This window comes from Corvus moneduloides, chromosome 9 (assembly GCF_009650955.1).
Source record: "Corvus moneduloides isolate bCorMon1 chromosome 9, bCorMon1.pri, whole genome shotgun sequence".
Classification (NCBI taxonomy): Eukaryota; Metazoa; Chordata; class Aves; order Passeriformes; family Corvidae; genus Corvus; species Corvus moneduloides.
The window spans coordinates 15,019,324-15,045,778 of NC_045484.1; the positions used below are offsets into that span (position 1 = coordinate 15,019,324).

A 26,455-nucleotide genomic window follows, 5' to 3' on the forward strand; every position below is an offset into this window, starting at 1 on the left:
TCTTCAGCTTCCTGCTTCTCTTGCACAGTTTCCTTTTCCCAATGGGTTCTTTAGGCAGTTCTGCTTCCTTTAATTAGGAACAGCCCTGGCTGTTTTCCTTAGAGGCAGTGCAGTGGAGAAGCGGTTTGAGTTGAGCTGATCCACAGCACCACCGAATGAAACAACCTCTGGGCTGCCCTGCAAATTCCTCAGGACTGTTACAGCCCCACCACAAGTCCTTTGAAAGAGGCGTGTTGGTTTCAGCTGGAGTTAGACCACTTAGCCCTGGTATTTTGCTATGAAATTGAAGCACAGACCTGTTCTCTCTGTGGGATACCAAGTAGGTGGCTAAGTGGGCCACAGCTCCAGCAGCCAGCCTTACAGCCTGCTGTGCCTTATCCAACTAGTCCTACCAGTGGATTATCTTAGGATATTTATTTTCAAATTTATTAAAATTTAACCGTATTCAAAAGGCTACTTTAACACTGAAGGAAACACACTGCTGTATTTTCGGGTCTTCACTCCATGGACCAAGTGTTCACTGTGTACTCGCTTTCCAGAGTGGTTTCAGTGCCGAAGCCAGGTCCATCGCTGGCTCGCAGGAACGAGCGCTCCCTGGGCTGGATCTGGTGTAATCCCGCTGGTATGCCCAGCACGTGTGTGCCCTGTGCCTTCCACAGAGGGACGGGACTCCCACGGCTCCCCAGCGGCCACTAACACAGCGCAGCGCTGTCTTTCCGTGCCTTAACGCCGTAGGGAAGGGGGTGACCCGCACCAAACTCCGGAGGTGCTGGCTCCCGCAGGATCCGTGCCCAGGAGCACATGGTGCAGAGGAACTATGAGATCGAGACGAGCATGAGCCCGTCGTCCTGCTACACTTCAATCTCACTTCGACGACTTGTGCACGTCTTTCCTCCGTCTTGCTCCGTCTCCCAGCGTTGTTCCAAGTTTCCTGATATTCTGTAACCCTTTCAAGGAATTTCACAAGTAGCTCAGGCCACGGCACAGCGCAAGACAGAGGTGTGCATGAGCGTTCCCCCGGCATCCAGCCCTGCCCGCGGCCGGTCCCACTCTGCCCGGGCTCCCCGACCCCTCCTCTCCGGCGGCGGTCCCACACTGCCCGGGAAGGGCCCGAGGGCAAGCATCGCCCCGAACGCAGAGCCACCGCCGTCCTCCCGGCTTCCCTGTCCTCAGTGCCGTCATCCCGGTCCGGCGGGGGCTTCTCACTGCATGCGGCAGTTCGGAGGCCCCCGTGAGGGCCGGGCAGCGCCGGACCGCGGCCGCCGGTCCCTCGCCGAGATTCTCCGCCCCCCTCCCCCCCCCCCCCCCCACTTCCCCGGGTCCGCCGCGTGCCGCAGCAATCCGCGGCGCGGCGCATTCCGCGGCGGCGGCCCTCGGTGCCCGCGGATTCCTTCCCGCTGACGTCCCCCCGCTCCGCTCTGCTCCCCGCCCCGGCCGGACCCCCGGGCGGCGCCCGGCGGCGGCGGGCGGGGCGGGCCCGGGCGGGGCGGGCGCCCCTCCCCGCGGCCCCGCGCCCCCTCCCCGGCCCGCCGGGGGGGCTGCCCCGGCCCCGCGCCCCGATTGGCGCTCGGCGGCTCCGGCGGCCGCGGGGCCGGGCCAGGGGGGAGGGACTAGAACTTTCCGCGGCCGCGGGCGGACTCTCATCTCAGCCCGGAGCCGCCAGCGCCTGCGATCAGCGCCCCCGGACCGCGGGAGACCGCCGACATGACCCACTTCAACAAGGGGCCCTCCTACGGGCTCTCCGCCGAGGTCAAGAACAAGGTACGGGCAGCGCGGGGTTCGCCGGGCTTTGTCTGCGCCGGGACGGCGGGGCGGGACGGGACGAGGCGAGGCGCGACGCGACGCGGGGCTCCGCTGCCTCCGGCTACCGGCGGGGGTCCCGCCCGCCCCGCGCGGTGCAGGCGCGCAAGATGCGCCCGCCGCCGGCCTGGGATAGCGCTGTCCTTCGCGGCAGCGCTCGGGAAACTTGCGGGCACCGGAGAGCTGTCAGCGCCGAGCGGACCCGTGTGCGGAGTCGCGATTCGCGCGGTCGCCCGGGCTGCACCTGCCCGCGCCGGCAGCCCTGGCACGGGACATCCCGCTCGTCCCTTCTCCTCCCGCCGGGGCAGGGCGGGGCGCGGTGCGGGGGCCGCAGCAGTCCCACAGCCAGCGGCGCGGCGCGGCGGGCAGGGTGCCCCGGCGGGGCAGAGCCGGGCAGGGCGCGGGCGGTCCCGCCGAGCGGGGCGATGCGCGGAGGGGTGCGGGGGGGTGCGGGCACTGCGCGGCTCGCGGCCCCCCGCGCGGCGCATTCCAGCCGCATGACATCATGGGCACGGGCGGCGCGCGGCCAATCGGCGCGGGGCCCGCACAGACGCGCATTGTCCGCCCGCCCCGCCCCGCCCGCGGGGGCGCACAAAGGCGGCGCGGCTGCGGGCGGGGGTCCCGCGCCCCGCGGGGAGCCCCGCCAGCGGGGACAGCCAGCACGGAGAGCCCGGCGGCCGCCGCCGTGCCAGGGGCTGTGGTTGAAAGCGGCAGAAAAGCCAGGGCTGACAGCAGCCGGGCCCCGCGGCCGGAGCGGCGGGCGCCAGTTGTGCGCGGCTTTGCTGAGGTTCTTCTCATATTCTTAGGAACAAAAGGTGTCTCATGTTGTCCTGTTATAGTGGCTGCTACGTTGCAGCGAACAATTACCTGATAAGAGGAAAAACCTTTGCAATAAAAGTTACACCGCTAAACAAGTGGGGATAAGTTGGTGCTCAGTGTCTGTATTCACAGGCTTAAAATCCAAACCTGGTATTATTTAATAACCGGTTGTTTCTCACGCATGCCTGGTTTCAGGCTTCAGCATCCCCAAATCCTGTTTTACTTGTAGCTGAGTCGAAAGGAGAGTAGGGAGAAAAGTCGTTCCTTTAAACATTGTAATTTATGCTTTACAAAATAACATTTTGCTTTTTTTTTTTTCTTTATTGGCTTTCTCAGGATGGTTGTGGGTTCTGCTGCAAAGTTTGATGACATCATGTAACCAAATGTCTTCCAGAGTGGTTGCTTCCAGCATCTAAACTTAGTGATTTATCTACACCATTACACACTGAAAAAAAACCCCAAAACAACCCAAACCTAAAAAAAAGCCTAAAACGTGTAGTGTGTTATTGCATGTTAATTAGGAAGAAAGTAGATGCTCTTCTACTTTAAAAATTATTGCCAAAATTATGTAGGCTTAACAGTGATCCCTTAATGGGGACAAGATGGGAAGAAGTTAGTTCTTTGTTCTTTCTTTCAGTTTCTTATTGCCATCCGCTTCCTTAGGCCCTCCTGAGGAACTGTTCCAAGCCCATGCATTAGCAGAGGGTTTGAAACTGGTGTATTTCACACCTTTATGCAAAGGGCCTTCTACTTCATTTTGCTGAGTTTTGTTTCACTCACATTCTTTGCCTTCAATGCAAATATTGCAGAGGGATGGATGTTTGGGGGCAGCTCCAGTTTACTTGTTTGCAGGTTTCTGTTGCGTTCTTTGGAAATGTCATTGCAGCAGTGCCATAGAAAATAATTCAAGTGCACCAAAGAGGAATGAACTCATCTCCCTTCAAAAAACCCAAGCAAACAAAAAAGCCACCAATGAACAGCAAAAACTCCAGAAGAGATGTAGCCTTGAGCTTTTAGAATGTTGTTCTCACTGTAAGAGATCAAATTTCAAAGCAGTTGTGTTATATACAGATATATTGTGTACCTCCAATCTAGTATCTTGCATGTGTTTGTGGGTTAGATGTGTGTCTGTCTGTTCATCTGTATAATTCTAGAGGATCAGCAGATAATGTCTCTGTAAAGATCAGAAATGCCTTTTTCCAGATTTTTCTGTCTCATGAAGATTTGAAGAATTAGTTTCCAACTCCTGGAGGATCAGTTTTTGCTACTGATTATAATCACGCTTTCTAAAATATTGGCCTTTGTGCAAACTATTGTGTTATGGGTTTTTTAATGTGCTCTTAGGGTAATGTTTGTAAGTAGCTGTAGTACCTCCCTGCTTGAATGATAGTGTTAGATACCCTTGTTTGAAATTTTCAGTGCTGATCCCAAGCAATGTTTTTCTGCAGAAAACAGACAGCTTCACAGCTATGCTGCCTGAGGGTCCAGCTGTGCTGGATAAAAAAATCCTTAGGTTTTGGTTTTTATTTTCTCATTTGACATTGTATTAGTGTTCAGAGAGACCTTTTGTTTGCTGTGGTATTTGAATAGATGAATATAACATGTCCTGATACTTTTTAAGAATTTTATTTAATTGAGGTTCAGGATTCAGTCTCTAAGCTTAAAATCTATGTCTAGTTTGGTGTTTAGGGATTTTTTTCCTTTTTTTTTTTTTCTTTTCCTTTTGAGGCTCCACCCTTCTCTTGTTTTGCTACTTACCTTAGTTCACACCAATATGGTGTCTGGTCTCTGTTAGGGGTCTCTTTTCCTCATTTCTACAAAAAAACCATGGAGTTTGTGTACTGGTTCCCAGCTGTAAGGAAACTTGTCTGCATGAGAAATGTGTAGGTAGTCTTAACTAGTGTAATCCCTTTGAAGCTGATTCCCTGTTTGCTTGAGATCACAGAAGATATTTGATCCAAAACAAATATTCAGTGGGGAGCTCTTTAAACTGATTGAAATGGATGGTTTCTTCTGCAGGCAAGAAATAATTTTCTTCTTGAGCAATGGGGGAGTTTCTGCAGTATGTGAGGTTGACATAGCATGAGATGATGATGCAATTAGATAAAGCTGCAAACTCGTTTTTATATTTGTCTCTGATTTATGCTCCATTGTCTCACTGCAGAAGGTGTGGAACAAACAGGAACACTGGGCAGCAGGAGGAGAGGTTCCAGTTCATTCAGCTGCTTCCTAGTGACTCCACCCTTCCCATGGAAATGTTATTTGTATGGGGCAGGCATTTATCTTCTCCCTCCTCTTATGTTTGATGCAGTGCCAGTTTCATCTTCATAAGAAAGTAAGGATGGGCAGGAGTATGGTTTGTATGGGGAGTTAAATTTTGCATAGCATTTATTGCATGTCCCTGACTTTCCTTCTGAGCCATGCCTGTATTAGGAAGCTGTCACTGGTCAGTACCATTTTACAAACTTTCTAAAGACAGCGGAATAACTGAAGTGAGTTATCCCATCCCTGCAGCTGCCACGCTGAAAGGTCAAGCCCTAGCAAGATGGAAAAGGAAGGGAAACAAACTTTTTAAAGGGAAGGCTGTTAGACAAGTGAAGCCTGTAAACAAAATATCTCCCTATTTTGCAAGTGTGCAGGAGGGCAGTAGTGTTTCTTGCTTTCCTTCTTGAGGGCAAATACAGATTAACAAAAAATAATTGAAGTCTGTGGTGAATAATGCAAACCAGCCCTAAGTATGATTATTGTGTTCCTCTTGAAACTGCTGAGAAGAAAATTCTTGTCCTCTATTTTACCTGCTACACACCAAATAAACAGATTTAATTGCGTCCTCCAGAAATTACTTTTTTTTTCTTTTAATAAATATTTTTATCTGGGAACCAGATTAAAATAATTAACTTTCAGATTTTTTAATTAGTGATTTAATAGTGAGATAAGTTTTGGCTGTCTGTGGTTCAGCTGTTAGGCCCTCTTCTTCCTCTTTCTCATCCCTCCTTTCAAAACAGAAAAATATCCTTTTCCATTCTTAAAATGCAACTCTTCCTACTATACATTTGCTTTACCATGCCATACTTCCTCTAGACTATTTTCCTTTAACAAAATTTTAGATTTGCTCACCAAATTTTATGAACCCTAGGTAAGAATGTTTGCTGCTGATAAAATTTCTATTAATGTTGTTTGAAATGATGTAATAAATATTGATACTGTAGTGGATAAAGGCAGTGAAAATTTAAGCTTTGAGAGCAGAGGACAATAGCTTCTGTCATCATAAGTGACAGTATAAGATCTCTGCATTCCTTCTCTCTTGCACGTAGACAGCTATGTAACTTTTAAAGTAATATATTTCATTTACAAATTTTGAATTAAATTCAGATGTTTAGTTTAAAATAAAATCAGCCTGCATGACCGTCTGCATTATCTTCATTTTATTGCATGGGGAATAAATAAAAAAATCTAATATTTTAGTGCTCTCAGAAATATTGTAATAGAAATATATACTGAAAATGGAATTTCAGAGAAAGTGGCAGAAGACTTTATAGGAGCAAGCATTAAACTTCAGTTTGCTCTGGTTAATTCATGGTTTCTGATAGTAGATCATAGCTCTTGAAGTTAACATTTCCCAGCTAAATATCAGTTTCACTGTGGAAAGCATTAGAACTTTTCTCTTTGTGTCCAGTTTTTGTATTTTTTTCAAAGAACTGTGATTTTCTTCCAGCTAGATACAGACATTGGTAACAGATCTACAGTTCAAGTAAACTGCGTAACTTTGTACTTAATGGTACAGTTTTGATAATTGAGTCAACAGCAAAACTGTCCATGAAACATAAATATGACAGTAGAATAATTCCATAGTTAAACTTACCATCAATCAATATTTGGCACAATAACTACGTGCATCGCTTAAAAACATGTTGGTGATATAAAAAATGAAAAAATGAAACCATCTATTTGTCAGTTAGTCTTAAGATAAATTGGTTGTTGATACATTAAAAAAATGAATGAGAAATCTCCTATTTGTTTACAATTTCTCTGCTGGTTACTTGTTTCTGATGCTTAGTTTTACTTTGACTGACAATGTTAAATTTCAGTTACTTGCATTCAACAACACTTACTTGAGCATGGTCCTGCTGTCCTCCACTTCCAAAGCATGCTGTATTCCTTTTCTGGGCAGATGCCTCTTGCACTTCTGAGAACGTGTTTGCACCTCAGCTGCTGAAACATGAGTTTAGTCTCTTGCTGGAAATTTTGCAGAGGATTTTTTTTTCTTTGAAACCCAGTGAATCACTGGTGTCACTGTTGTCCGCAGGCATGGCATGAAGAACGACACAAATTCAGGTCAGAGAAGATGGTCAAGGCTGACTCTTTAATGCCAAAAACCCGTCTTTTTATAGCATGATTCGCAATAGAGAAATTACATGATTGGCCTATTGATTAACCTCCCACCAAAATGATTGGTTGAGAGAAATAGTTCCCATTCTCAAAATATTATTCTCAATGAACCAAAACAATATCTACTGCATTGTCACAACACTCTGCACCTGCAAGTAGTTTACAAAATAGGAAACCGTCTCTCAGCTAGTTCGCACGAGAACAGAGACTTTCATAGGAGACTGTAAAAGGTAGAAAATTTCCCTGCTTGCCTCTTCAGCATCTATACACTGGCTTTATTAAGCTGTAGTAACCTATCTCCTGGTGTTAAATCCTGTGTGTGAAGGCTTCTCATACTGACTGAGAACTGGTATTAATGCAGATTAATTAGATTTTTTTTGTTGTTTTTAGACAAGCAAGATAAGCCAGCAGTGGAGAATCTTACCTACAATGTTTCCACTCATCTTCATCCTTTACTCTCTCAGTGTGTCTACTCTACCTTGATGTGTCTAATCCATTTTCCACTTTCACTATTACAATCTCAGGACAGGTCTGTTCTCTTAGGCATGATCAAGTGTAGGTTTCCAATTCTGTGGCTACTTCAATAGAAGTATTAATACTACAGCACTAATAAGAGGTACAGACTAATGGCGATGGAGCCTATGTAGCATTGGGTTGAGAGTTCATAGCAGGGATACATCTCTTTTTACAATGAGCAGAAGCAAGTGATTTGCCATGGAAACATTTCTCTTGCCAGCAGCTGGGATGTTAGCACTCATGCCTGTTCTGCACACTTGCCCAAGCCCACAAACGAGACTTGCCTTTGGGAGCCCTCGCACAACCCTGCCTGGTAGATATGCCCTGTACCCAGTGTCACAGCTCGGGAGCCCCAGAGTAGATTAAACAGATATATGAAAGTGGCTGCCCCGGGAACATCTATTGCTGTAAACCACTGACACAGGAGTTAACTTCCTTTGCCCAGTGGTTTAAATCCCCAGAAAATTTTGACACTTCATTGCAAAGTTGGCAGTTATCTTTTGGAGTCCTCAGACCTGAGGCATGGAGCAGCGCAGGCCGTGCTTGAACTGCAGGGCAGGTGTCACTGCCCGTCTTAAGCCCTGAGTGAGGGGTGTAATTTCCAGTTCTGCCTCTCATCTTACACCATTTTTTCTAGGAGGAAGGTGATGAATGGCATGGCATAGCCAGGATTAGCTCCTGCTGCCTCATGAACCTCAAGGCAGAGGTGGAGCACCACACGGGTCTGCTCCTGTGTGGGGACAGCACAGACAGAACTGCCAGTGCTGCACCAGCATGGGGCACAAGTAGATGAACAGTGAGGATGTTGGCTGAAACTTTTGTTATGTTTAACCTTAGTAAGCACACTGTGTCTGCACTTTAAAATTTAAAGCATTTTCTGTGCCTGTATAAAGTGTATTACAGTGACCTTGTTTATGGTGGATTAATAACCTTCTAGTAAATCTTACACTGGTGGTAGAAAATCATAAAACTTGCTAAGGTTATTTTTTAAGGAGATAAGTATTGTGCATCCTTTGAATGCAAGCTCACAGTGTACCTCTTATGACTAGAACACTTCTGAAGAAAGCAAATAGAGCTTGACAGTCACGACAATTAAATGGGATTAGCGGCCTCAGAAAATAAAAACTATGATTTGCATTACAGTAATGCTTGCTTGTTTAAAATTTACAAATGAATGTGGTCTTTATGTGGTTTCAGAGTTAGACTTAGCTTAAAATTTAGAGAAAAATACTGATTATAGTCCTGTTGCTGAGTCAATACCCATAAAACAGATGAATGCACACATTCTTGTGGGAGAGCAGCACATCACTGATTTTTGTCTCACCTTGTCTTTTTTTGACAGAACATTAATTTGGATGCTTTTTCTTGCCTGCAAATAGTTTATAATTTGCCTTGGAGAATAAAGGATAGACACTTCTTTGTACTCAGAATTGTTAGCTTCTGTAGCTGCATAACAGTGGTATACACTGGGCATCTGACACGTCCTTTTAAGGCAAACTTTGTAGAGATTCCCATCCCCTATGGAACTGTACAGGAAAGGCCTTCAGTAAAAATGGGCTTGAGGCCAGGACACGTAGGGCAATTTGAAACAGATTTTTTCTAAGTGAGATCATGTGAAAATCTTTCTTTTTTTCTTTAAGAGAGACTTTTGCTTAAAAATGCTTTTTGTAAGTATCTGATTCTAAACAACTGTTAACTTGTATAGCTATGTTCAGCAGCAAATACTCTCTTTTGAGTAAATACATTTGGTTCTGCAGTAGTGTCTCACAGTAACTTATATCATTGTTTCTATTTAGTGGGGTTGAATTACAGTGTTTTTCTCAAAAACTGTTTTGACTTTCTTCAGGTGGGTGGTTCCATGTTTGGGACTTTTTTTTTTAAGCCACAGTAACCCTTCCCTCCTCCCCCCGCTTTTTTCCCCCTCCTCCTCCTCAAACCTGTTCAGATTTTAGTAGATATTTAGAGGGGGGACCTAATTAAACTTCTTGCTGCTTATACAATCTCTTTTACCCGAAGTGGACGCTATTCTGGATGTATAACTGGCAAAGGCTGGCAGGCACTGGTGCCCCTGGAGGAGCTGGCAGTATGGGGAGGCCACTGAAGCGAGGATGAAGTGCTGCTGTCACAGCCACGGTCTAGTGCCCTGCTTGGACTCTCCCCAGCGCCTTGCCCAGTCCCAGCAGCTGGGCCAAGCAGGCTTTAAGCCTTGGGAGCCTGAGCTTGCCCTGGTCACTGATACTCATTCGCTCATGGAAACCAGACTTTAACCATTCAGTGCCTTTGCTGCTTCCCTTCCAAGACACAACCCTGTCTTCTGGGGTCAACACAGGATTTTTCTTGAGGACTTTATTTAGGCAGACCTTTATACCAAGTAATCCTTAAGAGGTACAGTGAAGTGAAACAATATGTAGCTTGTGCATACACACAGGATCTGAACACCAAGTGGTTTCCTAGGTTTGGGCAAAACCGAAATATTTCTGCGCTTTCTTGCTGTTCTGAAACACTTGCATGAAGATGGAATCTGATCTCCTGAAAATCCTAGCTGGCTGAATTATAGATGGATTCTAAACAAATCTTGTCCTGCTTCGCATGTTTGTACCATAGCTCTTCCCAGGATAAAACTGGATGTCACTATTGTAAAAACCTTACTTTGCTTTCCTGCTAAGAAAGCTCTCCTGTTATATTGCTTTCCTGCTGATATTTCCACTGCTACAGCCTCTTATTTACAGACAGCATTATCTTAGTATCCCTGATTTTGCTTGAATATGAATAATTTAATTAAAAAGTATTTTTCTGTTGTCCTTAATCAGTTGACTAAATACTAGAAGTCTTCACAGCAAAAGGTGAGGCATAAAATACACATGCATTTGGGAAGGGATTTGGTTATAGTTAAGAGTTCATGGTGAAAAGCAGCTCCTGCCTTGCTGCTGACATGGACCCCACCGGAGTATTTTCCTTCTGTGTTGAGCATGGGCAGAACACAAAGTCAGAGCTCAGGCCAGTACACACCAAGCAGAAGGATGTGTTGGAGCAGGACCTGTACTGCAGCTCCTGTTGTGATTCCCGCTGTGTGACCAGCCTGAGCTGCCACTGCTTTGGTTCACTTCATAACACTGCGGGAGATCAATTAGAAGTTCCATTATATATCGTAATTGGAAGGCAATACAGTGTTAAGTCAATGAAGATGTAGTTCATGAATGTGTAGTTCAGGCACGTATCTGGTGTGCTAAGACTAAATGCTCTTTGCTTAATTTTGCAAGAAGCTTACCTTGCAAGTTCCCTTACCTTGCTGACATTGTTGTATTAATCAGGCCCTATACAAGTAAAAAGTACAAGTAACTGTTGAAGAAAAAAAAGACTAATGCCTTCTTACTATGGTCTGTCTTGATAGCAGCCTTTATCATTAATAAATGATGGTATGAAAATGTCTTTGATATGGAAAGCTACTTCTATTTGAAAGAATCTAGATGGTTTTAATAAAAAAGTAAACAAAGATTGTGAGATTAAATATCAGAGATAAAACACTGGTCTTTGAATGAATGGAACAGTATGGGAACAAAACATAACTAACAAAGTTAGTCGGCCAGTGCACCTGAGCATTTTCTTCTACAGAACAATTATGGAACCTTAAATAATTGAGGATTGAGACATCTCGCAGTCATTTGCAGCACAGCATTGCCCCCATTCTGCTGGGTGGGTATTTCAAACCTACTGTCAGTTCAGGTGTGCAGCATAATGACACCACAGCTTGCCTTGTGGCATCCTGAGTTTTGGACGCAGTGTGTATGTGCATCTCCTACCCACCCCCAGCAGTGCCAGCTGTTCTTTCTGCTTGTGTTGAATTGCTGGAAAACACTGCTTTGAAAGTTTCTACAGGGTATTGAATCAGAACCTGTTACTTTGGAGTTTGACTGTCTTTTCTGCTTTCACACTTGTACTTTCTTCTTTACTCATAAACTCCAGTGTAGTGGGCTTATGGCTTGATTTGTACGTTACTAAAACTATATTTTCATTAAATAAAAAGTTGAGCTAGAAGTTCATGTAATCATAAATTTTGTCACTTTGTCTTACTTTTCTTAGACTTTCTTCTTAAAGATGTATATTATTAGAAAATTAAATAAACATTTTCTAACGTGTTTGTGGCCATCAACCTTTTTTAAAAAAAAATCATTAAAACACTTTTTATGTGGTTAAAGCACAACTTGTCTGGGTTGCCAAATCCAAAATATTTTTGAATGTTTCCTGGATTATAATCAGCCTTATGCATCACCTACTGAACTTAAATTGGTCAGAGATATACCCAGGAGGGGGTGAGGTGGAGGACCAGGAGCAGCAGATTATCATTGTCTTTCATTCTTTGTGCCAAGTTCATTCTTGCAATATTTTTGCTGGCAGTAAAGCAAAACCAGAGTATGAAGCTGTTGATAGACAAAGTCTTCTAAAGCTTAGGGTGTGAAACCTGCATTTCTTGTGCTTCTGCTAAGAAAACTAGCAATGGGGAAAATTACGTCCACCAGAAAAACATGCTATGCATGAATTGAAAGATTTTGATCTACTACCTTTATGAAAGATAAATCTAGGCAGCTCTTACTACCAGAAGCAGCTAAAGGAAGTTCTCAAGAAATCATGTCTTTCACCTAAATTACAAAATTGAATTGTTATGTGCAAGGATGAAATGGCAGTAAGAATGAGAGGAAACTGTGTTTTCTGTATGAATACCTATCACAGGCACCTCAGTGAGCCTGTTCAGCTAATGTGAGTTCATGGAGTTAAATTGGTGCAGGCTGACAGGCAACCAAGTAGTGTCACTGCAGTCGGGTGGGAAATGCCTGTTGCCTCAGGACCTGCCGTGTCATCTGTTCATTTCCCAGTCAAGCCTATGCCTGGCATCACAGCTGGCAGCAAGGAATCAAGTACCTGAGCTTACTGGGTGCAGGCAAATTAGAGCAATAAGAGCAGAGCCTTGAGGTTTACCTTTGGAAAAAGTGCTGAGAAAATGCAGCACAGACTGTGCCTAAGCTTGAGAGGCAGAAGGAATGTGCATTTTGAGTAAATTTTACAGCACTTTCTTTAGCCAACTTTTCTGAGAGGTGTGTTTGAGTTACCAGTTACCTGCTTGCTGCTGTAGAACATAATTACTCTGGTTTTGGTAAGTGAAGAGGGTTTGAAGAGAAAAAAAAAAGGCGTGGAGAGAGACTCAGACTGAAATAATCAGATTCTGTAGTCCTATTTGGAAGGTAAATTTGAAAGACTTGTCAGCACAGTTGGGCCTTGGGGAAGGGCTACCAAGTCACAATACAGTTCACTTATAAAATTACATATTTAGAAGGCATTCTACTGGGGAGAAAAGTGAATAAGCTTGAAAGAATATATAATTTCCTGGGTTTCTGTAGTAGCAATAGATTAAAAAAGTATTCTGAGAAAGACTAAGTGATGATTGATGTTGCTGTTTCTGTTTGCAGGTTCCATCTAGGCTTTGAGAACTACTGTTCCACCAGAGTTACAGTAACAATTGTCTCAGGAGATGCTTCCAGGGTTGCTACTGGAAAAACTAAATTGTTTTCAGATGCTTTGGAGTTTTTTTCTGTTTATGCACCAGATTTTTCTGTATGATTTTTTTTCCTTTCCCCCACAAAAGAAGATTAACTAGGCATCACTGAGGTCTGTCAGGTTACCAGGATTTTCCGTGCAGCACTCAGTGTGTTGTTTCAGGAGACAGTGCTGCTTGTGATGTCAGAGCCTGCCCAGATTTGCTGTGTCATATCAGTCATACTGGTGGTGGATTTCAGAGCAAGGAGAATTAAGTTCCCATCAGGGACTAACAGGCTTTTGTTCATTGGGTTGGACCAGCTGTGTTTTAGCTGAGAAGAAATTTCATATCCCAGTGGTTTTTTGAAACAAAAAACCAGCAGTGATTCAGAATAATAGGTAGTGAATACTACTGGAACCATGTTCTGTGAAGAAATATAAATAGTTCAGCAATATACAGACTAAATAAACAGAGCAAAGGAATTCAACACCAAGAAGTATAATGTATGGTGGCATGACCACAAGGTGCTACAGTTGACAGTGGAAGCTGATGACTAAGGAGAATTGGAGTTAAAAGCCAGAAAATTGTGACTATGACAAAACATGATAAGAGCAAGAAGTGCAAGAAAAACTGAGAACATGTTTGAATAAGTGAGGGCATTGCAATAGCTGCTTGAGAACAAGAGGGAGCCAGCATTCAGTCCAAGGGCAGGCGTGTGTCCCAAGTGTTGGTGCACTCTGGGGGAAGAGATGGTAGCACTGGCTTCTTGAATAGCTTGCAAAATGTCATGAAGTCCTACTGGACAGCCAGGGGGTAGAACACTGTTCTTCCAGCCAGCAGATCTGGCAACAAGCACCACGCATGACTACAGGTATCTGTACTTGTAAGATGACTTGGAAACTTTGAGGCATGGTTTGTTCTCACTTCAGAGTTTAAACTTGTGCCTATGAGAAGAGTGCCAAGAATTTTGGATTAATGCTCATCCCTCTCTTCTTTAAAGATTGTAGCCTAAATTTTGATTTACAGAGAAAACAGTGAGATGTTGGCAGGGTATCAGTTATGCTACACATAAAAAAAAAAATTACTGTTGAATATTAACCAAAATGGATACATCTGTAAAGTTTTTGTTCTAAGTAGCATATTGGGATATAGTGAGATCTTTCAGTGTTAATGCAGTGTTCTCTGCCTTTCTGTACAATAGTCCATAATGACAGAAAAAAAAAGCATGTTCAAATACCAGGGCATACTGAATGGTGGTTTTGAGTTTTTGAAGTACTTTCCCCTTTGGTTTTCATCTGGATTGTCACATTCCCTTTACATTTGGGTTTCTAGTGCACAAATATGCCTCCTCTGACGTTTGCTTTTGCATGCAATCCAGGTGAACATACGTGAAATTAACAGGGAATTTTAATTTGTCCTTATGATGAAAGCGCATTGGGTTGATATGGCAAGAAGCTCCCCTTGACAATCACCTTGGTACCCTGTCACTTCCTCTTCTTATCCACTTTCAGTAAAAATCAAACTTTATATTTTTCCACTCTTGTGTTCTCTGTCTCAACTTACAGGGTGTGCTATTTATTTACGCTATGACTAAATAATCAATGATTATGTCCTTGCCACTCTCTGTCACCTCTGAAGCTGAAGATTAGATATGTATAGTAATCTAGTCACACCATAGAATTTTAAAGGAAAGTTTTAGCTTGCTTGTAAAATTAAAAAGAAAAAAATTAGAAAGTCATTCTCCCTCTCCTTTAATGAGAAGAGTTTACTCTTCTGTGCCTTTTTCTTGGTTACTCACATAGCCAGTATGCTCTTAACACTTTTCTTCTCCCAGATATTTTGCTGTGTAAATTTTAGATAGGTGATGCAAAAGTGTGTTCTGGAACACCAGGTGATCAACAGGAATTCTGGATAACAACTTGGGACTGGCTGTGGTCTGCCTGACTCCCCACTTCTGAGCAGTAAGGACTTTCAAGAGCTATTTCTGTCTTGATACCAGGAGAGAATTTCGCTTTCATCTTTCCCCATACCCCATCATAAAGCCTTAAAAGGGGTAGGAAAAAGATTTCATCACAAACTAGTGCCAAGCAAAGAAAAAAAGAAGTATCATCATTGCTGTCTTTGGCCTCAGCAGGACAAATCACTGCTGAAGGTAGTGCTTATTTCAATGCAAAGGATGTTTGCAAAGGCAGCACTGAAACCACAGCAATTCAGTTTCACTCAGATAGTTCCAAATTAATAAGGATTGAAAAGTTGATACAGGAACAAATTGCTACTTAAAACTGAAACTGTACAACCTTAGGCCTTAAAGCCTGGAGTTTTCCATTTGTTGTTTTTGTTTGCTTTCAGTAGTTTATGATCTAAATGTGTAAAATTAATATTAATCCCCTGGCTAGACATTAATTAAATTCAGTACAAGATGAATATGCTCCTATACTTATTAGAAATTCAGTAAGCCTTCTCTACTCAATCTTGTTTTTTAATTAAAAAGATAGTAATTTTGTGTTACTTTAAGCAAGAATATGGGCCATACCAAACTTCGCCCTATGAAGAACGTTAAAATCCAAAACTTAGGGCTCTATGTATTTTTCTGTTCACTTTGGTGAAAAAGCATATATGTAACCTTTTCCTAATGCTATCTTATCTTGGAGTAAAGTCCTGGTTATTTCTCTTGCTGTACATGGCCCTGTACTTTATTTACCTTGGAAAACCAAAATGTACAACCTACTTTGCTGCAGTTTTATATGTACATACATCTTAAGTTTTATTGACAAACACAGTTCCTATGATAGAATTGTTGATGCACTTTGACAAGTACAGGCTTTTCTTGTCAAAACTTATGACTAGAGAGCAGTTTTTTCAAATGCCTACTAGTACTTTAAATTTAGCATGCTGTACATTAAACCGACTCCTGCTGGGGAGGGCAGGAAGCCTGCAGCTTTAATCAGAAATTTCATCAGAACAAAGAAGTGCAAGCTGTTATGACACGATGTTTAACTTTGAAAGTTTTGTCTTTTATACCTGCTTTTTAACTTAGTAAGATTTGTGTTTGCTAGTCCCAGTGTAAAAAGAAGTGCAGTGTGCTTAAACTCTTTCTTGAGATCCTGTTACAGTATTTTTCCAGAGTAGCAGCAATATAGCCAGCTGAACTCTTAAACTGGAGATTTGGCAGACGCCTTGCCCTTAGCGTACAGTGTGTACTGTGTAATTTGGAAAAGATTAGTATAAAAGGACAACTGAAAGTCCATGTGATATCAGTTATGGTGTGAAGTACTGGTTAACATCATCACTCAAACTAAACATGCTACAGGCACACTGAGTAACTTCAAGGGACACAGACAGATCATTAAAGTTGGCCAGCAGAACTTCGCTAGCTTCCAGGAATTCATGAGCTTGATAAAAACAGTGATGATTATTACTGTCCCTGTACTACACACTGAGGGAGGGCTTTTACCCTCCAACATGTCCCAAACCAGAAAGTCCTACCTGAACAGAACTAGGTGTGAGGATCAGGTGTGAAGTTGCCAAAGGAATCAAGTTTAACCCAAGGATTCCAGCCTGAGGCATACATACATTGGCATAAACACATGTATATCAGTTTGTAATAGGCAAGTAACACCCAGTCTTTTCCTTCCACAACCTTGGATCACCTATAATTTTGACCACTTGTATAAACATTAGTTTCCTTTCGAAGATATTTCTAACTATTAAACCTGTATCTTTGAAGTGTCAACAAAAAGAGCAACATTTACAACTTTATATATTTTTCAGAAGAAAGGAAAAAAATTAACAGTTGGTTTCCTGCTATCTTATATTAAACTTCTGTAAAATCTTATATCCATTGCTACAATTGAGTAATTTCTACCGTATTCTGAAACTGTAGCTTTTTTTTTCATGGCACTGATGGTACTTTGAATGAAGCTACTTAGCTACTGCTTTCATCTTCAGTAGACAATGGTTTCTTTTGCTGTAGACTTGTAAGATTTAAGTATCTTCCATGAAGTATTTATAAAGGATCAAATGTTGGCACGTTGATGAGTAGTAATGGAAAAAGACATAATTTTTTACATTTATATCAAAGCCTCTGTCTTCACCTCATAGATAGCAATCAAAGGAAAACTGGAACAACTCTGATATCCACATATGGAAAATATGAAATATTCACTAAGAGTGTTACGTAACTTCTGGTTGTGCCACTGGGAATAGAAGAGCTAAGAATTTAGAGTAAGCATAATGCCTTGCTTCTGGTAGTATCTGACCTGTCACTCTCCCTGTTTAATCCCTTCTTCTCACATGTTTAAAGCCTGATTCTAAAGATTTCACATCACTAGCTTTCAGGTAGATTGAATATAATTTGCAGAGAAAATAACACCAATTTTTACTTTTTGTAACTTAGTTTCCCACTAGCTCAAAAATCAGAACAAAAATGTTATCATATTTAAGTCAAACACTGCAGTAGGTGAAGACAACTTTGAAAACTAGGAGATTTAATAGTAACGCTTTTAGTGGCAATAAGAAAAGTCTCATGTGTATAAGCATTTTTTACTTCCTATCTCTAGATAACCACTGTAGTGATATCCCAAAACAAATCCTCTTGAAAAGCTCAAGATTTGAACACATGGTAAAAGTACTCCAACATAAAGTATATGTTTTTCAGAAGTGATAAAATTCCACCTGATTATTTCTAAGGTTCCCAAGCAATGGGGTCAGCAATTTAATATTCAGTTCAGTTGTAATCTCACATATGGAATGCACTTAGTATTAAATGAGGAAAATTTCTGCCATGTTTTTTCTTTTAGATGCTTCCCAAGAAAGATTAAAATAGCCCCACTTCCAGAAGTCTTTAGGGTTCTCACTCCTACTGGCTTCCATATTTACTTTTTTTTTAATATTGGGAGAGAAAAGTTTAATCTTCAAACTGTGTGTCTTGGTGGTATGATCACAAACTAAATTTCCTTTTTTTTTGAAGGAAAAAAAAATATTGCTAGTGTTTAAAAATAAAAGCGGTAGAAACAATCTAGTTCTATTCCAGAAAATTTCAACTGCAGAATGGCTAGCACTGTCTTTAAGCTACACTGAAACTGCCTGAATTTTCAGAAAGCACAATGTTCTTTATATATGTAACTAAAGAATTGTGGAGATTAGCTCAACCCCTGTTTTGTACCCACATGCATGCTGGAATGGTGATTTTATCACAATATGAACTGTCAGCATATGAATGACCAGCCCAAATTATCTGCTGTCTTCTGACTGGGGCATCAGAATAGAAAGTTCTGGCTTTTCTATAAATCCTGTTCCTTCATTTGAAGTGGGGTACAGAAATAAATTATACACTATATGTCTTGCCTGTACACGTAACTTAAGGTTTTGTGGGTGAGGTCACTTTTGCAAGATTTTAATAGGTCTCTAATTTGTAAGAAGAGTACAATGCTACATTTCAGTCTTTTGGGGGGGGATGTTTTGGAATCTTTCTCTCTTGCACATATATTTATTTTCACACAAAATCTAAACTGACTCAATTCTGTCCAAGACTGCTTCTCTTCTATAATTTTGAACAAGCCAGCTGGGTTCTGCCAGATGTTACTGGGGAGACAAATTAAGGCTGTGATCACATAAGCTTTGCTTCCACAGGAAATAAAAAGATCCATGAAAAGTCATTTGTAAGCTAATCACCAGGTTAGGAAGGAGAAAGATGACAGCTGACTTCTTCATACACCATTTTCAAGATGTTACCCACCCCTGCTATTACTACCATCACTGTATATGAATGTGGTTGTGCTGCTGCTGGTGCTAAACTTAAGGGAAGTGCAAGAGGGGCTATTTGCCACTCAAGAGGGGAGACCACAGCCATGTCTGAAGCTGTGACCTTCAGTTAGCTTTCCTAGTCTGCTTCTAGTCTTAGCTAATATCCAAAAGGTATGATTAAAAAATAAAGTTATGAAATCTTCCTTGTCATCTTGTACAAAATAATGACCAAAATTTTACACCTTAATCAAGATCTGAATGTAGGAATGGGTTAGTCCATTATCCTCATCTGTAACTAAGGCACCATAGCACTACTATTACAAATAGTCTAAGGAAAATAAGTATTACTCAGACAAGTTTTTGAAGTAAAGCCAGAGATACAGGAATTTTCCATTCCCCTTAGAAGAAACATAGAGAAAAGAGTACTGTAATTTGTAGTTTGGTCAGTTTGGAGTCAGGGATTACTAATGCTAGCCAAAATGTAGCAATTGCCTCTATCCAAGTAATTCAGATATGTTGGAATTATAATCTCCTGCAGTATAAATATAGCTGCTAATAGCTGGCTTTTCTTGGCTGAAGTCTTAAAACTATATGTATAAAGTCTCAAATGTACATTTTGATCTAAATGTGATAGGCTGTACATGAGTTTCTTGTTAGGAGTTTGTAAGCAACTGGTGTAGCTGAGCTGATTTTCTACGTGTTAGAAATACTGCAGGTACATTCTGTGCTTGCCTGTCAGGTTTCTCAAGGTAACCTCACTTCCCACCTTGCTTACTGACCCATGCAGGACAATTAATGAAGGTGGAAGTGTTGCCAACCTCTGCACCAGTGGAAGTTATTTATCCCACACAATCTTGTGCTCAGATAACTTGTTTTGTTTGCAGAAAAAGTAGTGATGATTCAAGTGACAGAATCCATTTTGTCCAACTTGCCAATAGCGAAAAGGATTGCAAAGGTGACAGGTTTAACCTGAAGGAAGTTGGAGCTGCTTTTTGGTGCCTTCAGGGGAGGGGAACAAAGGGCAGAGTGAAGGAACACGGATGCTGTTGACAGCTGGTGCTGTTGAAGTTCACTGGTTTTAAGCATTCCTTTCACATGGATTGATTTCTAGTGACTGAAGCATAAACTTACAGAGTAGTGAAGTCTGAACATCTGGAAAATGAGTTTTTAAGTCATCTTGCTAACAGCTCTGGGTCTCTGCTTGATGCCTTTAACTTCAAAGATTATTGCAGGTTTTCTTTCTTTGCAATTAAAATATGAGATCACAGTTTATTCCAAAAGAGTCTTCCAGGAAGATCGAAGAGAAAAGAAATAGCAGGGATACTAAAGGTTAATGATAAACCAAGACACACACGCAGCCCCCAGAATCCCCAGCAAGATAACTCTTAATGTTGTAGCAACAAGGAGAAAATTTATTAGGTCATCTCCATTAATCATAAACTAGCTGTAAAAGCAAACCCACTATAATCTTCAGGTGAATAACTTCAAATCTATTACATAAAATTTTTCATGTAGTGAAATCTACATGTGAGCAGTAGTACTTGATGGCATGGCAATTCAGAATACTTGTGTTCATAATATACTATTTCCCTTCCTTACTTCCTGCCGAAGTACAGCTTGAATCAAATATTTTTTCAAAAATCATTCCTCTGCAGCTGTCAAAAGACTTTCCAGGATCTCCAGGAATTCTTACCCTAGGAAAAACTGCTACATGCTTCAAAGTGCTTTTTGCAAATAGACCTTTAGTAAAGCCATGAAAATTATAGTTAGAGGGATAAAGTGCTTACATCTGTACTCTGATGCATAAAATACCGTTTAAAAATCCAGCAGTAAAATTATTGGATAACAGCTATAGCATACTCTGAAATGGAATTGGGGTGGGGAAGAGCTGGAGATTTCTCTCCTGAAGTAACTTTATAACTGCTTGTGTTACAGATTGCCCTGAAATATGACCCCCAGATAGAAGAAGATCTGCGTAACTGGATAGAAGAGGTTACAGGGCTGAGTATTGGTGCAAACTTTCAACTGGGATTAAAAGATGGCATAATCTTATGCGAGTAAGCATTTATTAAGTAACCTTATTTTTAGGAGCTTTCTACTTTCAAGGAACTAAGAAGGGACTTTCTGAAGATTCCCTTTCAAAAGACATCAACAATAACAGTCAAACATAGCTGACTGTAGGACAGGAGACAACTTCTTTGAAACTGTTGGAAAAATGAACACTTAAATCTCTTTTATATTGCAGCTAAGATTTCTAAGTGTTTCTAAATTTAATGGCATAACTCATTTCTATAGTAATCAAATGGCACACAAAAATTGTTACTCTATTAGACTTGTGAGACCTGAGAACTGAGCTAATCCACTGTATGAACCAAGAAATTGACCATTTTGATGAAACTAATGCAACTTAAAAGTATGAGTAAAAGTATTATATGATGCCTGCACAGATGGTATAAGGATGAGATTTATTGTTTAAGCATTTCCCTCTTTTTCACCTCCCCAGGCTTATAAATAAGCTGCAGCCAGGATCAGTGAAGAAAATTAATCAATCAAAACTAAATTGGCACCAGGTAAAACAAAAAAAAACCCAACCTCAGAACTACACCTCTAACCCCCTTAACCCCCAAACAATTATTTTGTTCTGTATTAACAAATTTGCTGTGAAAGTGGTACATCTTAAATCTTAGTAGCACCAAGTTTACATATGATACATATCCAAGAGTTGAGGATGCTGCAGACATGAACAGTGTTTAACAGAATGCAGCTACAGCTGAGGTGGTTCATCAATGGCAGTTGAGTACCTGTATTTAATAGCAGCACTTTAGCTGCTCAGGGAAGTGTCAGATGGAAGAACAACTTAGAGCCCTATAGCAAGGCCTTTTCCCAGTTAAAAAACCAAGATGTTTACATTTTATTAAATCGCAACTGAGTTTTCCATCCAGGCAGTGCTGCAAGGTATTAGGTCAACAGCTTGCCTGTACCCAGACATCTCTGTATGAAGCATCTTCTTCAGAATGTGTCTGGAGAGGATGCAACATGCACTTGGAACAAGCATTGGAAGGGTTGCTGCCTAGGGTTGCTGCCTTTGCTGTTGCTGGGTCTAGCTTAATACTGTTATGTCAGCCTCCTTGTTTTCTTGGCATTGAACACTTCTAAATATGGGCGAGGATTTTTTTTTTAAGTTTTAATACCTCTTAAAACTTCAGAAGGAAAGATGAGATTTGGTCCTTACTCTTTGTATTCCATATTGCCTCCCAATTTCTACAGCACATAGTGCTAAAATGTGCTAATAAACCCCCAAGCTTATTTGTCCCAGTAGGTGAGCAAGATAATGCCTTCAGTCCATAGAAGGACCCCATCCACATAGTTATGTTTTTATTTTATTCAAAATTATCAGTTCTTGAAGTCAAATAGCATGGACATTATGTAAAATTTTCTAATTTTGAAGCAGGTTTTAGATTAGAATTTCTCTTGGAAGGGACAGACAGTTGAGACAAGTTTTCTTATCAAAGCCCACTCTAACAAAGTATATGGTACTCACTGATGGAGGAATGCCAGGCTGGATAACCTTTTAGTCTGATTTCTGAAATCAATATTAAAACTAACAAAAAATAATCCCAGACTTCCCACCAGTCACTCTTAACCATGCCAACTGTTTTGTCCAGCTTGCACAAGGTAAAGAACTTGAGTAAAACAAGCAAACAAACCAACCAACACCAGAAGGCTTAAAATTACTTTGTTTCTGATTTGAAACACTGTGTAGAAAACTGGCTTTTTTGTTTCTGTTTAGCTGGAGAACATTGGGAATTTTATCAAAGCCATCCAAGTCTACGGCATGAAGCCACATGATATTTTTGAAGCAAATGATCTTTTTGAAAATGGAAATATGACTCAAGTACAGACTACTCTAGTGGCACTGGCAGGTCTGGTAAGTATTTGTACTCCTGGAGTTGGCCCAAATCCACAGGCCAGTTCAGATGCACCCTTCCAACCCATGTAAATACAAAAAAGAGTGTCCAGCCTGTCAGGAGAGGACAGACAGTACTGAGAGTCTGAGATACTGCAGAGGTTGCACTTCAGAGGGCTGTGTGCTCCCACATGCCCCAGGGAAGGCTTAGTTCAGAGTGAGGGTTCCTGACTGCTTCCATGTGCTTACACAGAACAGGGGAGGCTCACAGGAGAACACTAATCCCTGCAGAATATCCTTTTGACTCAGGTAGCTCTGGAGTGCCACCTTCAAATGGCATAGGAAACTGGTACCTTCTCTCAGCCCTGACACACAGTCTCATGGAGATAGACCTGCTTGTGGCATCATTTGAGAGCCCAGGCTCAAGGTGTGGAGACAGAAAATACACTTCAAACACTGAATATTCTATTTTCCCTCTCCCTACATAGGCAAAAACTAAAGGTTTTCATACTACAATTGATATTGGTGTCAAATATGCAGAGAAACAAGCACGAAGTTTTGATGCAGGAAAACTAAAAGCTGGTCAAAGTGTAATTGGCCTGCAGGTAAGTATGAAATTCAAGTTTGCAGTTAATTTTTTACATTTGAGAACAACTTCCTTGCTTTGATTAACTGATACACTGTTTATGCAAAACCAGGTGCAGAATAACACTATATTCTTATCTTGGAAGGAGGAATAAGGTTTTAATTCTTGTAAGCAGTTGATTGGCTTTATAAGCTCAAGTCACTGCCTGGAAGGTTGGTTTGTTTGTTTTAAATCTTCTGTAAGAGTGATAAGGAGGAAAGGAACAGCTAGTATTAGCAGCATCATCCTTGTCTTTGGATAGCTGAAGTTCCTTGTATGGTAGAAACTTTTTATTCTCTTCTCTTTCCTTAGTAATCATAAAAGCCAAAATAAAGTCTTAAAATTCCTGTGGTAGAGAAGTCGTGGCAGTATAAATGACTCATTACTGTCCAAGGTAAAAGTTACTTATTACATTTTGAGGCATACATCCATTCCAATTGCAATGCAGTTGGGCAAATGCCAGTCACTGAAATGCCTTAGGATGACAGTTGCCTTTATTTTTCCTTTTGAAACTCAGTAAGGAGAACAGGTAATTTATTACAGGTAGTGGTCAAACTACATGAGGGAAACATGCACTGAAATTACTTCTTTTTATCAGCCATCACAGTTACCAACCATATTTGTTTCCTTAGACTGTTCTTAATGTACAAATAAAAATAATTTCTTCTGTCCACCTCTTCCTTTCCCCAATAAAGATGGGCACCAACAAGTGTGCCAGTCAGGCAGGCATGACTGCTTATGGAACTAGAAGACACCTCTATGATCCAAAAATGCAAACTGATAAGCCATTTGACCAGACGACGATTAGCCTACAGATGGGCACTAACAAAGGAGCCAGTCAGGTAAGCAGGACTGTGTGTGACATGTGCAGGGTGGACACAGCTCTCAGCCTACTGGGACAGGAGAGCCTGGAGTGGTGCCCAGTAGCAGAGTCTAACAGGCAGCAGTGAGTGGGTATAGTTCAGCTGTGCTCTTATTCAGTAATTGAGGAATTTGAATCTCTTACCTTAACCAGTGTGTCTGTGCTGAGTGTCTTAAGGCATAAAATTGACCTGGTTCTTCTAGAATTTCCTGCTGGCAGTGTTACGCCAGAAGAAAACAGTAACTTCATTTTAAGTATTAAGTAGACAAAGGCAAAAAAGAAATTGCTTACTGGCACCATCTTAGTCAGAGTACTCGTATATTCTTTCCAAAGAGGAACATAAATTGGACCTTTTTGCAAGGACTTTAATCTGTGACTTACCTACTAGTGAACACATGCTGCTGTGCTGTGCTTTGTTATACTTTAATTCCTAATTTTCAGCACTTTCAGTGAGGCATACTAGTTGAAATCATACATCCAGTAATCACAGCTCTTGACCTTCTTACTGAACCTCTACAATCCTGTTTTATTAGGCTGGTATGCTGGCACCAGGTACCAGGAGAGACATCTACGATCAGAAGCACATATTACAACCTGTGGATAACTCAACTATTTCGTTACAAATGGGTACCAACAAAGTAGCTTCACAGAAGGGAATGAGTGTGTATGGGCTTGGACGGCAAGTGTATGACCCCAAGTACTGTGCTGCACCCACAGAACCTGTCATTCATAATGGCAGCCAAGGAACAGGAACTAATGGGTCAGAAATCAGCGATAGTGATTATCAGGCAGAATACCCAGATGACTATCACGGAGAGTACCAAGATGACTATCAAAGAGATTACCATGGTCAGTACAGTGACCAGGGCATTGATTACTAGCTTTGCATCAAAAGTTCAGTATTAGTCCATTATTTTATTCAGTAAGAACGAAACTAGCCTTGTGGAATTGTTACTTGTCTTCCCTACACTATGCTTAATGTACCTAAAGAAATACTGCCTTACATACATTCCTTTTTCCTTTCTCTGCCCTTTCCCTGTCTAGTTGCCTTTAGCGCTGTAACAGTTGTAGTCTACAGCATAAACAATAACTGCATATGAAGTAAAAGGAATACTGTGAAAGGGGGAGTGCTCTCGTACAGCCAGGTTGTTTAATAAGGAGCTATGCATTCTCACAATCTCTACTTAAGTAGGTCTTTACATACCAAGTTAAGCCTTCATTTTACATATTTACAGCTTTTCTCCAGAGGAGATAAAAGAATCTCATGCTTAAAGTTACATGTGGTCTTTGCCAATTAAATTTAAGATATCTCATTAGTGATTTAATATCATTGTTATGTTTCTTAAGGTATTGTTTGCTAATGGTAAGTCCTGCATTTGTGATTGTGTATTCATTCCATTACCAACACTGACCAAACTTAGAAATAGTTGTCTTACTAAAAAGGGAGCTTGTACAAAGTCTTGAGCCAACAGAAGTTCCATGATTGATGGTGCATTTACCTTTTATTGTGCCATAATATATCCATGTAGAAATGCTTTTTTTCTTCCTTGAACTGTATTTATTGCCACACTTCTCAAACTGATCCCATTGTATTTTTATAAATAAATATTTTTTTCTTAAAGGTATGTAGACAATCTTGTCTCATTTGTTATGCTATCTGTCTTAAAGATTAGATGTCACAAGAATTATTCCCAAATAAGCATCACCTTTGCCTGTGTTAAGGGTAATGTAGAACTCTGGTCTGTTGCAGTTCAGGTTCATTCTTTTCCATGGGATTTAATCTAACAATTTTGTAAAAACCTCTCAGGAATGAGTGACACTGACTTAAGAGGGGAGGAATGTACGTCCTTCACAGCCAGGTTCACTTTCCTTCTTCATGACTCTGAGGTTATGACCGGAGATCCTTAGCTGTTCACTAAATCCCTGCTGTTTTCTCAAGGCAAAAAAGGATCACACATGTTTATTGCTGCCTCTGCTTCAGCCTGTTGCCTTTATACCATCACTTGGAGAACTCAAAACACCCTTGCTGTAGATTATGTAGAGAGACACCCAATCTTTGTGCCTGCCGGTCTGCAATCCCAGTTACTGATAGTAGAGCTTTATTCCTAAATGGAGGATGCTTTCTTCCTCACCATGGAGTGCAGAGAGGCTATACTAATTTACTTGCACTGTTTTTAAAAGGAGAGAAAAAAGAGCATGTATCAATGGGGGGCAATGTTGCAGTTTCTGACTTCTGTAAAATAATTCAAGGTTGTCTTAAAA

The 26,455-nt window shown here is 41.4% G+C and overlaps 1 protein-coding gene across 2 annotated transcripts; it reads left to right on the forward strand.

Moving 5' to 3' along the window:
• Positions 1 to 1,596: 1,596 nt before the first annotated feature.
• CNN3 (calponin 3) lies at positions 1,597 to 25,818 on the forward strand. Of its 2 annotated transcripts, none has more exons than XM_032117411.1 (7): positions 1,597 to 1,761; positions 20,735 to 20,856; positions 21,303 to 21,369; positions 22,590 to 22,727; positions 23,195 to 23,311; positions 24,027 to 24,173; positions 24,727 to 25,818. In XM_032117411.1, exons 1-7 carry the CDS (start codon positions 1,705 to 1,707, stop codon positions 25,072 to 25,074), a joined length of 996 nt encoding a protein of 331 aa, XP_031973302.1. In that variant the 5' UTR covers positions 1,597 to 1,704; the 3' UTR covers positions 25,075 to 25,818. The 2 variants fall into 2 exon arrangements, with proteins under 2 accessions (XP_031973302.1, XP_031973301.1); XM_032117410.1 differs by lacking the exon at positions 1,597 to 1,761 and adding an exon at positions 4,824 to 4,954.
• The last annotated feature ends 637 nt before the right edge of the window (positions 25,819 to 26,455 follow it).